At 37.8% G+C, this 16249-nt stretch overlaps 1 protein-coding gene across 1 annotated transcript; it reads right to left on the bottom strand.

The window, feature by feature from the left end:
• Positions 1-2397: 2397 nt before the first annotated feature.
• On the bottom strand, positions 2398-15765 carry HTATSF1 (HIV-1 Tat specific factor 1). The gene is made up of 9 exons (XM_084293903.1): positions 15501-15765; positions 12656-12860; positions 12276-12323; positions 11401-11555; positions 10115-10278; positions 8382-8481; positions 8024-8113; positions 7376-7513; positions 2398-6965 (listed from the first exon to the last, which is right to left on the bottom strand). Exons 1-9 carry the CDS (start codon positions 15687-15689, stop codon positions 6681-6683), a joined length of 1374 nt encoding a protein of 457 aa, XP_084150029.1. The 5' UTR covers positions 15690-15765; the 3' UTR covers positions 2398-6680.
• Positions 15766-16249: the final 484 nt, after the last annotated feature.

The following is a 16249-nucleotide window of genomic DNA, read 5'->3' as shown; positions in this document are numbered from 1 at the left end:
CCTGTTTCCTCAGTCCTCTCAGGGCACATGGAGTCCAATGACATGAGAGTCAGGACTTAGGTTTTGGAGCACTGTGGTCTCCATTACCTGAACATCTCACTCTTATCTTCTGGCAGGAAGACTGGAAAAAAGGCAGAACTCCTTCCAGTCTGCTTGCCACAAACTGCTGCCAAAATATAGTAGAAGTGGAGCTCAGGATGAACAGACTCAGCTAGCCTTATGTTGCTCTCAGAATGAGTGGATTATGGCAAAACAGTGCAAGTAATTGTCTAAGTTATTCGCTCTTCAGCAGACAAGGCTACATGGTAAACAGGCTTAAGAGATGTGGTTGTTGACTGCTCACCGCAAGTGACAACACTTTGTTTCTCACATTTCCAGCCCGTGTCTGTGCTACTGATTTCCCATCACTATAGCTTCAGATAGGGAACTCTTTGCTATTTCGCACTGCCTGAATCAGTCTTAAAAATAAAAACAAAAAAAAATTCCCACTTTCCAAGTGCTGAGCAATAATTCAGCAAGCAAACATTCTCCTTCATTAAGTGTCTTTCAAATAAAGGGGCATTTGAGAAAGCCAGTGAACATGCATTGAAGTTATCATTAAATTCTCATACCTTAACTCACTGTCATGAGCTCTGGCACACCGGTAAGATTTTCTCCTTGCGGGGTGGTCATACTGTGTCCAGCAGCTTGCGATCCTTCCCCTGTACAGCTATATACACAGGCAGCAACTGCAGGAGGAGACAAGCAACGTTCATGAACTCCCTACATGCTTTCTAGCCTCTAGCTGTGACTGAACTAGGCGTTTCCCTCAGCCTATCTACTAAGAATGCATGAAATGCACTCCAACAAGTCAACCAGGTTAGGAGGTTTCAGGAATGAGGAAAATAGGATTGTAAGCAGGGCTTTTTTCACGACAATGTACACAATCAAGACGACAGTGTCTGGACCTCAGAAGAGTTTAGAATAAAGTGATAAACAAGTTATAGTAAAGAGCCAAGCTGCTTGCTTGGCCAGGGTCAGAAAGGACTTTCCTGTTACAGGTTATATTACATTCAGCATTAAGTGTTTCACTAGAAATGTCTGCAAGGAGATCATCCATCTCCATTCCAGATAAGCTGGCTAACCAATTGTGGTTTATTTATTTATGGATCTCTTTAAATGACTACAGAAATCTTCAGAAAATGAAAATATCAATCTTGTTCTGTAAGTGCTATAGCAAGAAACCAGTGGGTTTGTTCCGTCTTTTGTTTTCATGGTAGGTTTACCAAAATTGCTGCCATTCCAAAAATGTTGCATCAAGGTCAAATTCACCAGTGTCAGCTAGAAAAATACACTGGTGAACTAGTCACCAGACTGGTGACAATACCTTCTCTCTTTTATTCAGTGGCTTAAGAGTTTGTTTACTCACCTAGGCAGAAAGTAGGGCAGCGCAAGACAATTCCCTCTGTAGAAACACGGCACAGAACGGATTCATACATCTCCCAGAACAAGTTAACTATCAGCCAAGTAAGATTTTCCAGGACTGTGCTTAAGTCTTTTGGTTGACACACTCTTCACGTAAACAAATTTCAACCACGAGACAGGCTGGATTTCCAGTGTATCAGCAGGGCCAGTGCCCTCAACATCTGAATCACTCTTGGATCCACCTTTCTAAATTCAGTTTTATATTGCAGAGATCATTTCTGCTAAAGCTTTTTTAGACGTTGCTCATGAACTTCCTCTGAGGTTTGTAGTTAAATCACAGTGGTGTTAGGTGGCATCAATTTATAGCCCCTCAGCAAACACCCTGAAAAATGGTCATGTAAAAGTGAGATTGCTATCCCTGTTTCTTTCCAGTGTATGAACTGAGACAACAGATTACATTTGGCTTTAGCATTCAGAATGTCAAGCTTTCAACAAAATAACAGTTTTGATTTGTGATAATAATTAAAATAAATCTGGTTGTCCTAACTTGGGGTGGGAGCGAGGTCGGGACATGACCATGGACATACACACCAGAAAAAAAATCTCAATTACAGCTCTGTGGTTTCTGCAGTTATTCCTCCTGATCATTCTATCTTCAAGCAAGGTCCATAATGCACCAAACCAGGATGAAGTCTGGGGCAAAACCCACAAAGAAGGAAGAAAAAATGTGACCCAGTGTAAGCATTAGCAACTCTAGCAACATCTATACTTGACTCCAGTTCAAAAGCTCTGGCATGTTAACACACATGCTTTATGAACTGAAATCACTGCCCACCAAATGATACGGTACTTTTTTACCGAGGAAAAAACAAAAGAAATACATTCTCTCAGAACTCATAAGGAAAGACTTTTTGTTCACGAGTTTGTTTATTAAAAAGGTAGTATAAAACACAACCCCTTTAAGAAACAAAATTGAAGACAAATCAAGGGATTTTCAGATGCTTTCACAGGTCTAGAAATTATTCAAATATAATATTTTGAAATGACTTTTTTCTAGAAGGTAACTGAAGATGATCAATTTAACTTATCAAAAGAAAATAACCTGTCAGAAAAATTCCATGTCAACTTAGTGAATTTTAATCTAACAATATACTTTGATATTACAGAATGAGCAAAAAAAAACAAAAACAATCTGCTGCAAAAGATTCCATACTCCTCTAAATATTTTACAGAGTATCATGACAGTAAGACTTCAAGCCCTGTATAATGAGCACTGAAATACACACAAGCCAAATCAACACAAGTACACAACTTACATAGTTATATTGCAGTATGTTTCCTCAAATCAGAGATTTAAAAATCCAATTAAAATCTATAGGTATCTTATCCCCCTCCCCCTTTTTATTTTTTCTTTTAAAGAATTCTGTTAGGTTATACAGTTCAAGAATTCAGGGTAATGATACTGATTTTTACTGGAAAGTTTAAAGGCAAGTCTGGGTTTCTATGAAGCATCCAATACCTTTAAGTGAATTAAGCTAAATAAACTTAAAATTATGACTAGATTAACCTTAACTGAATAATGACTAGGACATGGTTTAGTTAAAATGCACTGCATTTAACATACTAATGATTTTAAATGAACTGCAATCCCTATACGAAGTGTAAGTTGTATGAAGGACTGAAATTCAATTAAAAAAAGTAATAAAAAAGTCAGCAGGAGAAACAGGTAAACATTTTGATGCAAAATGAAACTAACTCTCTTTACAGCTGCATATGCACATTCGAGAACCTGTTGCAACTTCCATGTCTGTTCTTTTGGGGCTTTTTGTTTCTAGATGTCTACCTTGGCCACGCTCCTCAAACAATTTCTGATGAATACTTTTAATTCCATACAATTACCTTGCCAGCAAACCACTAAATAGTGTTTTGATTGTAAAGCAAACCACAATATGTCTTGAATCTAAGCAACTGATTTTGTACTACATGGTTAGGAAAGTGATCACCTATGCTGAATTACATGGCAGTAACCATTAGTTGATATTCTTTCCCCGTTGTTAGATTTAAATTTGCTTCACATCCAATTTGTCACACATTGCGAATTAGCAGAAACGTGTTTAGTCCAAAACTGAGCAACAATTATCCGCAAAGTGTTTCAACCTGCTGCTAGTTATTGTTTTCATAAAATATTGAGAGGAAGAGACAACTTTTCTTAAGATGAACGTCTCCCTAAAAGGCTAGGGATGAAGAAACATGCAGTACACTGGAACAGAACCCAAGGGCAATTAGAAACTGAGCAAGAAGTTTGATTTTGTTGCTATTGATGAGCAAAACAGATTATAAAGTCAACCCTGCATTCTCAGGAAAGATCCACTTTAGTGATTTTTTTATTTACGAAAAAAAATACAGTGAGAACTGGATTGGGGTTTTAACCCTTTACTAATCTATTTATGATAGTGCTCAGAGAAAAAATTAAAAGCAACTCAGCTTGTTCAGCTTCCAATTAGTTAAAATTTGGTACTAAACAATATTGCTCTACACCATGAAAATTTTTATAATCTTACTTTAAAAATAGTAATTTTAACTTTTGTGAAAAATGTAATTTATGTTCAGATTAATTTATAAAAGCTTGCATCATTTAGAAAAGGAAATCAGAAGAATTCGGTCTCAATGCTGAAAAGAAAGTCATGGCTGCATTAACCTCTCCATAAGCCATTAAATGCCTTGGTAATTCAATGAATAGTTTATAAAAATACATTTTTACATTTTACTAGGGAATAACAGAGGTAGACAAAAAGAAAATACCAGTTTGAGTGTAATGTCACTTCAGAACAACATTTTTGTGGAAAAACAGCTTTTATTTTCTTAAGAATCCTAGTTAATAGGAAAGCCAGTAAAGCATGTAGTCTCAGTCTTTGTCAGTGCTCTACTTCAGCATGAAGCCTAGAGGAAAAGGTGAAGCAACTAACATCACATTTTACTTTTGAAACAAGCCAATCAAATTTGTACATCAACCAGAGAGAGGAAGATGACTGCACAAGCAATGATTCTTTATTTTTCAAAAGTCTTTTTTCAAACACTAATACTAACCTTATTTTTCATATTTGATACCATGATAAGGCTTCATAGAACTGTACAATATTTATAACATTTGTCAAATAACTTCCCTATATCAATAGCAATTCCACTGTAAAACAGGTGATTTAACTGTGTAGAGCGTTGCATGACCAGGCTCTCTTAAAAAAAAAAAAAAAAAGCTAACAGAACACAATAGTTTAACAGATCTAAAACTTTGAGTCTAGAAGCTGGAAGAAAAAAAGAGCACTGAAAGCAGTACTCACCACATTAATTTACATTCTTTCTGTGCCAAAGCTCTTTCTGTGCCCTCAGAGGTCTGTGGTGTTGTTTACCAATAAAAATCCCAGGCTGAACAAACAACCCAGAGATGTAATCTGAATATGCCACCACATGCAGCTACGTACCAAGCATTATTTCAGATTCCCTGAACTGTTCAAACACTTGCTTTGCTTAAATGTACAATTCACACTCTTGTAAAGATGAGAAAGTGGTCTTAGACGGCAAGCGTTAAGAGTTCTCCTTTACAATACAGCTCATTAAAATTGGAATTTTGTCATGCCAAGTGAATTAGCCCCCAGAGTTTTAAACCTAGAATTCAAATATACTTGTTGTAAAACCATGTATTTTGTCACAAAAGGATGTAATTTGTAACCACAATGACAAGTGTTAACTTAGATGCTCTGGTTGCCATAACTACCCAAATATACTGATTACAAAAAAAAAAAAAAAAAAGAGTATGAGACAGACCACTAGAAAAAATATAGATGGCGATCTCAGAGCACAAAGTTTGAAAATACCAACTTTCAGAGTATTCTGAATACTTCAGGATTGAAATATACCCAAGAATTAGCATCTATGGTTTCTCACAATCCAATATGAATTAAAAAAAAATTAAAAGATCCTCCTTACAAACATGCACTAACAGCCATCCATATGAACAATGTGCTACGAATTTAGCACCAATATTATAAACAATTCCGTAAATCTTTACTCTTATATCCTTAGGTATCAAAATAATGGGATTATAAATGAAGAATGACCATGCCCAAAACAGCTCCCCCAGAGTCATTTTCAAAAGCCTGCTTATCTGAAGCTAGAATGTCTTCTAAATCTTTGTTCTGGGAAATATTTCTAAGAGAGCTAGCAATATATGGCTAGCTTTTGATTTTTTTCCCCCCATAGAAAAGAGTAATATTCTTTTAAAGCATGTGTTCAAGTATTCTAACATTTACACAACAAAATGTAGTTCAAGTTGCCAAAAGCCTTTAGGTTTTATGGAATACGGGAGATCTCCCCACTACCCATTGAAGGGCACATTAAGGCTAAACCAAAATGTTGAAGAGAACTCATACTCGCCATCCTAATTAAGTTAAACTAAAACCCTTATTCTAATACTAAAAAAAAAGTCAAACCATCAAAAGCATGTCTACTGCATACAGACCATAAGTTTAAGATCAGTCTTCTTTCATTATAGGCTAGAGTGTTTGCTCATGCATTTATAGTCTCCTTGACACAATTCCAGCCTCAAAAGAAGATCTAAACATCAATAAAGTTCTAAACAGGAGAATAAGAAAAATAATTTACTGAATGCTGTGATTTAACCATCTATCTTCACTCGGTTCTGTTATGTTAGCTATAGAAATCTTGTTTGTTTTCTACTTAACTTTAAAATTCGCAACTTAATATTATTCTATCATTTGCTACTTGATGTATACCAACATATCCAATGCATTCGCCCTATACATATCACAGCATCTGTTCCATAAAATGATCAAAAGTACTCAGGACAAGAGTAATTTTAAGGATGAGATACCAAGTTTTGAGGGCTACAGGAAAATTAATGGCAAAATCCACAAATCTTGTAATAGCTTTGCATTACTTAAGTTCTATTTAGTTACATAAACTTTAGTGTTGGAACATATTTTACACTTACATAATGAAACACAGACAAGCATAGAGAGAACAAAAGCCTGATGAGTTCTGCTGTATTCTTGGCAACTTGAGTTACTTTACCTGAACAGCCAATTAATACAAACGTTTAGAACCTCATTAAATACTGCTTTTAATGAAAACTTCAAAGCACACAGTTGATGACATTCTAGTAATGCATATCATATGAACATTGTCTGCAGTCACTCTGAAGAAAGGGATAAACTCAAACATCACCCTAAAAACCATGCTTTCATAAAGCATTGAAAATGTTATGTATCTGCTTCAGCATCACTGCCTGCGAGGCTGCTGTCTGTGGATGGAGCACCATCTTCATTAATGCCCTCACCATTATTCTCCCTCTTATGGGCTTCATCATTTACATCCTCCTTAGATGCGTCATTAACTTTTGAAGGTTGTCTGCCTTCAGGCATTTTAACACTACTTGTTGCGGAATCTGAATCAGACGTAGTTTGCTGCTCCTTTGCATCAGGATCCTCTAGAAATGATCCCCACACCTTCAGCCTTTCTTCCCTTTCTCTTGCAGTCTCCTCCACCTATTAAAGATACATTTATACAAGTCACTACAATATCATACTTGTAGAGTGAACACATTTACACAGATAAAAGTTATATGAACATTTATATTGCAATAATACCTCAAGACTTCAATAGGACTTGTTTGACTGCAAACTAATAATATTTATATCCAGTAACCAATCCTCTATGTTTACATATCTAATACACAGTTTTTAAGATGAAACAGGTCCTTTTTTTTTTCTCCTGAATTCAGTAATTAAGGATAATCCTGTCCTTCTGAAGGCATCCTAGCAGTTTTTGTGGAGAAGCAAGATAGGACAAGGGAGGAAATGGAGGGGTGTGGGAAGGGGGTCACCAAGCACTTCTCAAATGAATACATTTACAGTTCCGAGGGAGAATTTAGCGAAGTAGAACCATGAAAGACTACCTGATAATCTGTTACACCATCCCACGTTTCAGCACTGAGCTGACGGCCACCAAACCACCTTCCATTTAGAGTTAGTTTGCACAGATCAGCTTCTGTTGCTTCTTTAAAGGACACAGAAGCCACACCATCAGGATGTCGCTGTAAGGGGAGACAAGTTTATTTAATAGTATTCTAAATAGCATAACTATTCCATCATCTTATAGCTTGCCTTACAAAATCAGTCAGGATATAGCTCCATCCTGACAATACATAATCTTTTTTGAAAAATAAGTTGTAAGTTTACATGTTTTGTTCTACTGCTTAAGACTACTTTATATTTTTTTTTGTCACACCGAGCAGAATTTTTGAACACAGAAAACAAAACATTTCAGCTAGTTTAGCTATAAAGAAATTTATTTATAGACTTCAGACTCGTGGCATGTATCCAAGTTCCTAAGAAGTTACGATTTTATCTTTACATAGGCTAAAGTAGACAAGCGATTCAAAATTAATTTCTGAAACAGCTAGTTTTAAAATACTGAAAGATTAGGTCAGGTTTCCATCAAATAAATCCAAGAAAAGAAACACTTCTCTCATATTTAAAGATTCCTATTTTGCACACTTCCAGACTACATCAGATCTACCAACACAACATGTAAAAATACCTACATCAAATATGAGAACCTTCTTTACTTGACCAAACTTCTCACACTCTGTCCGTAGATCTTCTCTGATCTCATTTAGCACTAAGGGATCCTCCTGCAATGCAATCACACAAACATTTTTTGCTTAACCACCAATGGAATACATCTGCCAATCTATTAGGTGTTCACATATGAAGTGTTACGCTGTATTTTCAAAGCTGCATGGAGTTGACAGCCCTCACTTGAATAAATTTATTCAAAATAAACTACTTATTAAGGTTATTTTGTGCTAACTTCTCCACTCTAACTATGGACTCTTGGCAGGAAGTTCAATGTTACCTATAATAGCATATAATCTATAGTAGCAAATTGCATCTTCCTACCTCAAAGTCCTTTGGGTGAAACATATTCCTGATAATAACGATGCGTTCATGTCGCATTCGAGCTGCACCATCTTTCTTCTCAGGCCTCCAATCCAGCTGTCTAATGAAATGAAGCAACAGTAAGAAGATATTGTTGCGGCTCTCTTCTGTTTCTACAAGTATTTGTTGAAAAAAAATCATTAATTTTTTATTTCTTGCAATACATCAACTAAAACACATTTTGACAGATTTAAATTACTCTTAAAAATGCAATGAAAATAAAATTAACATTTCTACTACAAAGTAGTTGAGGTTTAAGTACTTAAATGCTCACAGAAATAAAAGCTACTTTAACAATTGAAGCATTCTTCTAAACAGTGAAAAATCTTCCAAGTTTCAATTCCTCCCTCATCAATTTAGATTAAACAGCTGCTGCCAAATACAATAAAAGTGTCAATATTCTAATAACCCTTCTAAATGAAGATTTATTTTGTAAAAGGAAATCCACTATTCCCTTTGGTAAAATTTTACTGCTTATGTTTATACAAACACGCAAGAACACCTCGGGTCTTACAAAGATTGCTACAAACACAGTGTACAGAGCCACTGCCACAAACTAGCAACGCAATTCAGGTTATCTGTCCTAGGACTTTGCTGTCTCATAAAAATGATACTTCTTGGAGAGAAGTCTACTTCATATCCTGTAACAAAATAAAAAGGGACAAATTCATTTACACTTCTAAATCTCAAAATCTTAGATTTAAGGGAAAAAAAAATCTTGTTTAAATTCCTCTTTGTATCTGCTACTTCAGCCGAAGAAAACCTGGATTCCCCATCAAGATAGTTTGAAAGTAAATTATGCTCTTCAACTCAAAAGGAACACCAACTGAAGTCAGTTTGTATAAGACAGGTTAAAAACAGCTAAATGACTTAGAGAAAAGCACAATTTCTTATTCACACAAATTGATGTCAAATGCAATTTCATTATTTACATACTTCACCCCCCTCCACACTAAAGACTTCTTAAAGCACTAGCAGTGTATCTTTGAGGCAGATACATTTCAAGCTATTTTAACTCTTAGACTTTGATCCCTTCAGCTACAGCAAAGTATATCTGCATTATTATTTAAAATGTTTAGTGGAATGTTGCTTTCATTAAAATGAGAGTCCTATACAAACTTTTTCTTCTTTTTAATCTTCATCTTCCTCCAAAATGCAAAAAATCAATTATTAAAAGTTAAAAACAATATATGCATATATAATTAAAAAAACACAACACAATATCACATACCAAAAGGCAGATGTCTGGGGAAATCTACAGAGATATTTTGATATTTGCTTCTAAGAAAGACAGCATCTCTTGCCATTTGTAGAAAGTAAAGTATGGTACAAACAGTACATAGACACCTAGGGTGTTACCACCTTATGCAAGTAAGCTTAAATATGACAGAATTCAGGCATTCTCACACACTGGGGGAAAAAGTCTTAACTCCCTCAAGTTGTAATATTTTCTTCTGTACCTGAAAGAAGATTACCTAGGGAGTGAAGATTCTTAATTTGGCAATTGTGAAGAAGTTCATTATGTCAACAGTTAACTTAGAAGCTCCTCCCCTCCAAACATGTATTATTTCCACTATTTCTCTCTCAGACTCTGGCTTTTGTGCAACTCTTAGCATTTCATCTAAAAGCAACATCTTACTAATAGCACTTAGAATTCAAGCAATATTCTACTGAAAGAAAAAAAGAATACGAACTTCTGCTGTTGAGATAATTTCTTCTTGTAGTCTTTACATTTCTTCTTCTTTTTGCTTGCATCATACTCCCCCTTCAGTTGGAACTTTGCAACTTCAACATGCAATTTATAGCCTCTAACTTCTGCCTCATCCAGAAGTCTCAAAGCAAGTTGAACTGATTCTCTCTATGTGAAGACAAAACAGAGTACAAGCTTTAAAAAACAGAAAAACAAAAAAAAACAGTGCAGTCAAATTATTCCAGTAAGATTTAACTATTATTCTGCTACAAATTAATTCCCTGACACTTCCCAGCCATAAGGCTGGATCTCCTCTGAGTCTCGACTAAAAAAACTTCACTGAAACACACACAGTTGGCCATGCGTTTCTTTTATGACTATCAAAATAAAACCAATATTTCTTTATCATTGTTTCAGCAGATTAATGCTCCCAAAAGCAATTGCTTACATATCAACCAAGTTGATCATAAAAACTAGTCTGCAATGCACAAGCTGGTGAACTTAAAGGAATAAAAAAAATCAGATGGTTGACTTATTTTCTGTTCTCTCCTAGAACAGCAGACAGTTAACACTCTTAAGCCATTTAAAAGTTTTTCCAATAAGATCTTCAGAGGGGAGACTGTCTTTATACTTGTGTGCTAAGCAGCCCTAACTTCTAAAATTATAAAGCCAGAATACAGAATGCAAGACAGCTGAGTTAGTACTACCCGTTGCTTCATGCAGAGTTAAAGCAGATTGCACTAGTGTACACTAACTTGCCAAATGATCCACAAGTGAAACACACAAAGGAAATACTACTGGAACACTAACTTTTATAGATTAACCAGTTCTAGCTGTTTTATTGAGAACAAGAACAGTTCTAAAATCAAAGTCTGAACTTAAAGCAGGTCTCAATTAAAAGCTATGAACACACAGCTACAGTATATGTTCCTTTCCATCTCATTATTTCTATGTTTTTGGCCACAGAGAAGTGTATTTTTTTTCCTAAGTAAAATGTGAAAAGGTCTCCCGTTCCACACCATAATTGCTGGCACCTAAGACAGGAACCTTTTTAGACATCTTTGGCAGGTATTAATGGATATTTTCAGTAGGGGGGGGGACTGGATAAAGGAAAAACAAATGAGATACACAGACAGTGATTCCAGAGCTGCCCACATGTCTGCTTAAAACAGACACCCATGTTCTGAGCTATACTTCAGATACATTAAGAATCTTCTTAACATGATTCTGAGGCAGTGGCCAAAAGGATCTTTACCAGAAAGGAATACCCCATTTCATTGCACCACTGACCTTTAGATAGCAACACAGGCCGTCTCCTTTAAGATTTCCTTCCTTATCTTTGTAAAGTTTGATTTTGTGTTCTTCTGTCTGAGGATCTCGCATAATGATACCACATTTTGACATGACTTGTACAAATTCATCTTTTGTAATGTCTGGTGGTAAACCTACAAAGTATGTTAAAACAGAAGGTTAACTATGTTTAGTTGGTTCATTTTTTTTTTTCCCCCCGTATCTCACTAGAGCAGAAAAACCACAGTGTTTCTTAAAATGAAAGATAGAAGACTTGGAAAATGTCTACATATAAAATAATAAATCACAGCCCTTAGAACTTTTTGTTATTACCTTTTAAATATTACTTCATACCAGTATTTTGAGAACATTTTTACTTCTAAATAGGTTTAACATAGTGATATTGCTGTGCTCCCCAATATACAGACCTAGAGTATTCCTGTTACAGATAATACCAACCTTCCAAGTGCTCGCAGTGATCTACATGAATGCTGCTATCCTGACCAAGTTTTAAGTCCCACTACACCTCTAAGCAACATAGAAAAAGCCTTATGAACAACCGTTTTCTCTACCAACAAATTCAGTAATTTTGCAACTGATAATTGCAAGTGATGCATACAAAACAAAGCATGTCAACTATAAACTTGTTCTCTTTAACCTATTCCTTACAAGTATGCAGGGACTGGAGAATGTCCCTTAGATTACTTTTCTACATATGCAGTTATAAAGGTGACAAAGATTTTATGTGGACAGAAACAACGTTAAGTAGTTTGCAAATGGCAGACTAAAAATGTAATATTAGAAGTCAGTGAGACAAGTCCAATTGTCTTTTGCCACTTTTAGGTCAAAGTAGGTAAATAAATGCTGTTACTTACCGGTCACATAAACATTTGTGTTTCTGTCCTCTTCAACATGAAACCATCCTAAAAAATAGAATTTTAATCCAGTTACATCAATATATTAAACATGGGAGCACACACCAATGCACTTCTGATGTTCACATTCCATCAGATTTCTAAGAAGTTTTTGCTTATTCACAGGAAAACCTCTGACCACGCTTGAATTTGCTTATTTTCCACCTCGTATACTGTCCTAGAAAGATGCCTATGAAATATCACACAATTTAAAATTTGTTTTGGAAGCTTTCAGAACGATATATGCCTTTACTGTTCATGGTAACACTGAACAACTGACAGTTTCCACTTGGTACTATGCAGGTTGAGGCCTACATGGAAAGAAACACTTCATCACTTACCTGGCTCAAGCTTCCGTTTTTCTGATTTTTGCTTTGGATCTGTTTGTTTTGGTCCTTTCTCATTTGCCGATGGTTGTGTGTCTGATGTCTTAGAACTTACTGGTAGCTTGCTGTCAGTTGCTGTGCCAGAAGCAGATGAACTGTCTGTGTCATCTGCATGGAAGCCATAGTTAGCATGATACGTTGCCAGAAAATCTTCCGTTATCTGAAAAAGAAATTGGGAAAATTAAAACAAAGGTTCAAAGAACTACAAATCCAGACTGGTGTTTTAGTGTTAATGTTCTGCAAATGACCTTAATTAATGATGGTCATTTTCTAATACAGCACCATAGAAAATAACAGTACTTTAAAACTTAAAAAAAAAAACAACTTTGTAAAAAGCCATACAGACAGCAAAAATTATTTCCTGACCTCAACTAACATATTAATTTCACACAGTACATGAAGTGTTTTAAACATTTCACAAGTTCTGCCTTTTTTTCATGCAAAGCTTTCTGCTTTCAATTTAAATGAGAACCGCCTGAAGGTCAGAAATGAAGAGCTCCTGACCACACTGAAGAGATAAAGTGACACTGAAGGTAAGCCAACAATTTATCCACAGATGATGAATGACGGACACTTGTAGGCATCTGCCTTTTCACAGAAACATTTTCAGAGATGAAATATATTTGTGGTGATAGACAATAAATATTGCACTTGAACAAAGTGATATTAACACGTTGTTTATGGCTGCATGTTGTACTTTATATTCTACCAATACATTCCATATGTTTTACTTTTTATTCTATGAACAATTAGCTTGCTCTTCTCTGGAGAGAGACAATATTTGGATAAAAGGTGAGATTAGCTAATTTCTATCTTTAGAGACTGAAAACAAACTACAAATTGCACCCAGTGCTGTCAGCCAAGTGCATTTTAGTACTAGATACTAACAGTAACTTGCAAAACGATAACATATCGTAGCTGATTTTACTATTATCACTGCACAAGAAAGTGCTTTCTTAAGTTACACACATTGAAATTATCCTTTCCCAAAGCTTAGTCTTAAGCTTTGACCTGTGCTGCACATGCTTTATCTGCATTCAAAAGGGAACAAACTCCGTTCCAGTATGCTATTGTAAGAATGACACAATGGACAGTAGCAAGAGACCATGATGCTCTCATACCTTCCACGGTGATTTGAAGCTCATTATTTCAACTCTAAACTTCTATTTTTGACGAATCAAATCAGCTATGCTGAGTTGACAGAGACAGGCTTGCCATGGAGCATAAGTGGCTGCTCTTACAGACATGGCATGACATTAACGCCAAAAGTAATGAAGAATAAAACAAACTCTGAAGGAAAAAAAGCTCTGAGATCCAATAACATTTAGAATGTTTGACACTAGCAATCTTAGCAAGTCCACAGTTTAACAGTTGATGAAATCAAGAGAATTAAAAAGCTTCTACACTTTCTGGTGAACAGTATTGTCATTAAGTTCTCTGACAAAAACAAGTAACTTAGTGATTAAACCTCCTATAACTAGCCACCATTCTCTAACAATATCATTTTCAACTTCACAGGAACCCTTTTATTATATAAAGTTGAATTTATTCTTAGCATATGACCTACTACAGACTGTCAAATTCTACCAGTCAAGATCAAAGATTTTACTTCCGATATATGTGATCAGAGCACCATTTCTACCATTACAACTACATAATTTTTTAAACACCTCTGTACAAGCATTAAGGAATGCATGCAAGCATAAGGGCTTTTACTGGAATTTAAGTGACTCCATGCTTGCATGGAAAACAAGTACCCACAGAGTTCCTTGATCAGGACTTCAAACTAGTTCTGGTGGCAGACATCATGGACAAGTAGTAAAATTTATCTCCGTACCCACTGTTGTACAGTTTGGTTCACTTAACCTTATAGGAAAGGAAACACAATACTTCAGGACATGCTAGCATATAATTAACTACTAATTACTCTGAAGTGGAAAGGAATCAATTAACCAAATGAAACACAGATACTCCAGGCTTACAGAAGAAAATCCCACGTGTTTTTTCCTAGTAAGCAAGGAAAAGCAGATGAATTCAACGTGTGATTTTGTTCTGTGTATAAAGGGCTATAAAATGGTGGCATCTATTGATATGGTACCTTTGAACAAAAAGTCATTAAACAATACACAAGGTTGCAATCACTTTTATTAAGTATTTGAACATCTTCAAATTTTTGAACAGTAAGGAACACTGGGAATGGAAGAACAGTTTTTTTTAAAAAAACTTCTGTGTTTACTGGATACAGCAACCCACAGGGAGCCAGGAATATTCAGTTCTCTGTTCTGCTTTGTGAGCCTGGACTTTGCACATGGTTTTAGCCCTCTGTGAGTCATCTGCTGCACGGACACCTTACTAGGACTACGAGATACAAACCTGGCTTCATTCTCACTCAGATTCTCTGAACTGCAGTGAATGCATGGCCACAAACACGAACTGACACAACAGATTTCCCTGATAGATGGTGTAAAGCACCTTCATAGCTGTAAACGAAGTAGCAGCCCCTCACTGTTGTATGGCAGCACGAGTATTTACATGCAGATCATCAGGCTGATTCACCACGTGAAGCTGGTGAGAGGCAGCATCGATTTCACCTTTTCTATTAAAAATACTCGAAGGAAACGCCGCAAAACGAGCATTTCCCACCTGCACCTCACGTACACTGCATTTCGACGCACAAAAACCCCAGGAAAGGGTGGCAAGACGTGTTTGGGAGCGCTGGGCACACGAGCCAGGCACTCCCCCCACCTCTCCGGGCCCTCCCCGCCCCCTGCCCGTGCCGTGCCCGCCCGGCCCGCAGCACCTTGGGGAACCAGGCCTTCTTCTCGCGGTCCCACTCGTAGGCCGCGCCGTCGGCCGGGTCCACGTAGGTAAACGGGTCGGGGGCGGCCTCGCCCTCGCCCTCTCCCTCGCCGCCGCCGCGCTCGGCGTCGTACTGCTGCTGGAGCTGCAGCTGCCGGTAGAACTCCTCGTTGCCGTCCTCGCCGCTCATCCTGAACCGCGACGGGACCGGGGGGGCACGGAGGAGGGGGGAGGCGCGCACCGGCAGAGGCCCGCCGCCGCCGCCGACCGAGCGGCCTGAGGCAGCGCGCAGCGCAGAAGCGGAAGCGACCTCCCCGCCCGCCCCGCCTCAGCCAGTGAGGAGCGGGCTGGGCGGTCACGTGAGGGCGGCGCAGCCAATCGGGAGGAGGGAAAGGGGCGGCGGGGTGCTTCCTGGTTGAGGGCGCCGCGCAGTGCCCTGCCCTGCCCTGCCTCCTGAGGCGGTGCCCGTTCACTCACCCGGAGGAACAAAAGCTCGGGGGGGGCGCCGGGCCTCGCAGCCCCCCTGTGCCTCAGGGAGCCGAGCAGCCGCCCTGCGGCCGTCTTGTCACTGAGCCCCTGTTCATGTCGTGCTGCAAGCAAACACAAAACACATTTCGGCGGTAGATGACGCCGAAACGGCGTGGAAAATGTCAAAACATCGGCTCCTGCCCCAACCCTGGCACAGGGGGGCAGCCCGACGCCTTCCAGAGCCCCCCTCGCTGCCTTCTGAGAGGGTTCTGGCAAGGCACC

The sequence above is a fragment of the Netta rufina genome, assembly GCF_964035555.1.
Source record: "Netta rufina genome assembly, chromosome: 12".
NCBI lineage: Eukaryota > Metazoa > Chordata > Aves > Anseriformes > Anatidae > Netta > Netta rufina.
Note: the sequence above shows the minus strand (reverse complement) of the source record. Positions and strands in the feature narration are given on the sequence as shown.

What these genes read in the sequence shown, in the direction of transcription:
- HTATSF1 (XM_084293903.1), bottom strand. Translation starts at nt 15,689, where the DNA reads ATGAGCGGCGAGGACGGCAACGAGGAGTTCTACCGGCAGCTGCAGCTC. An exon ending in AGAAGGCCTGGTTCCCCAAG is followed by an intron (nt 12,861 to 15,500) that starts GTGCTGCGGGCC and finishes TTTCTTTTTCAG; the next exon opens with ATAACGGAAGATTTTCTGGC. An exon ending in CACAAATGTTTATGTGACCG is followed by an intron (nt 11,556 to 12,275) that starts GTAAGTAACAGC and finishes CATACTTTGTAG; the next exon opens with GTTTACCACCAGACATTACA.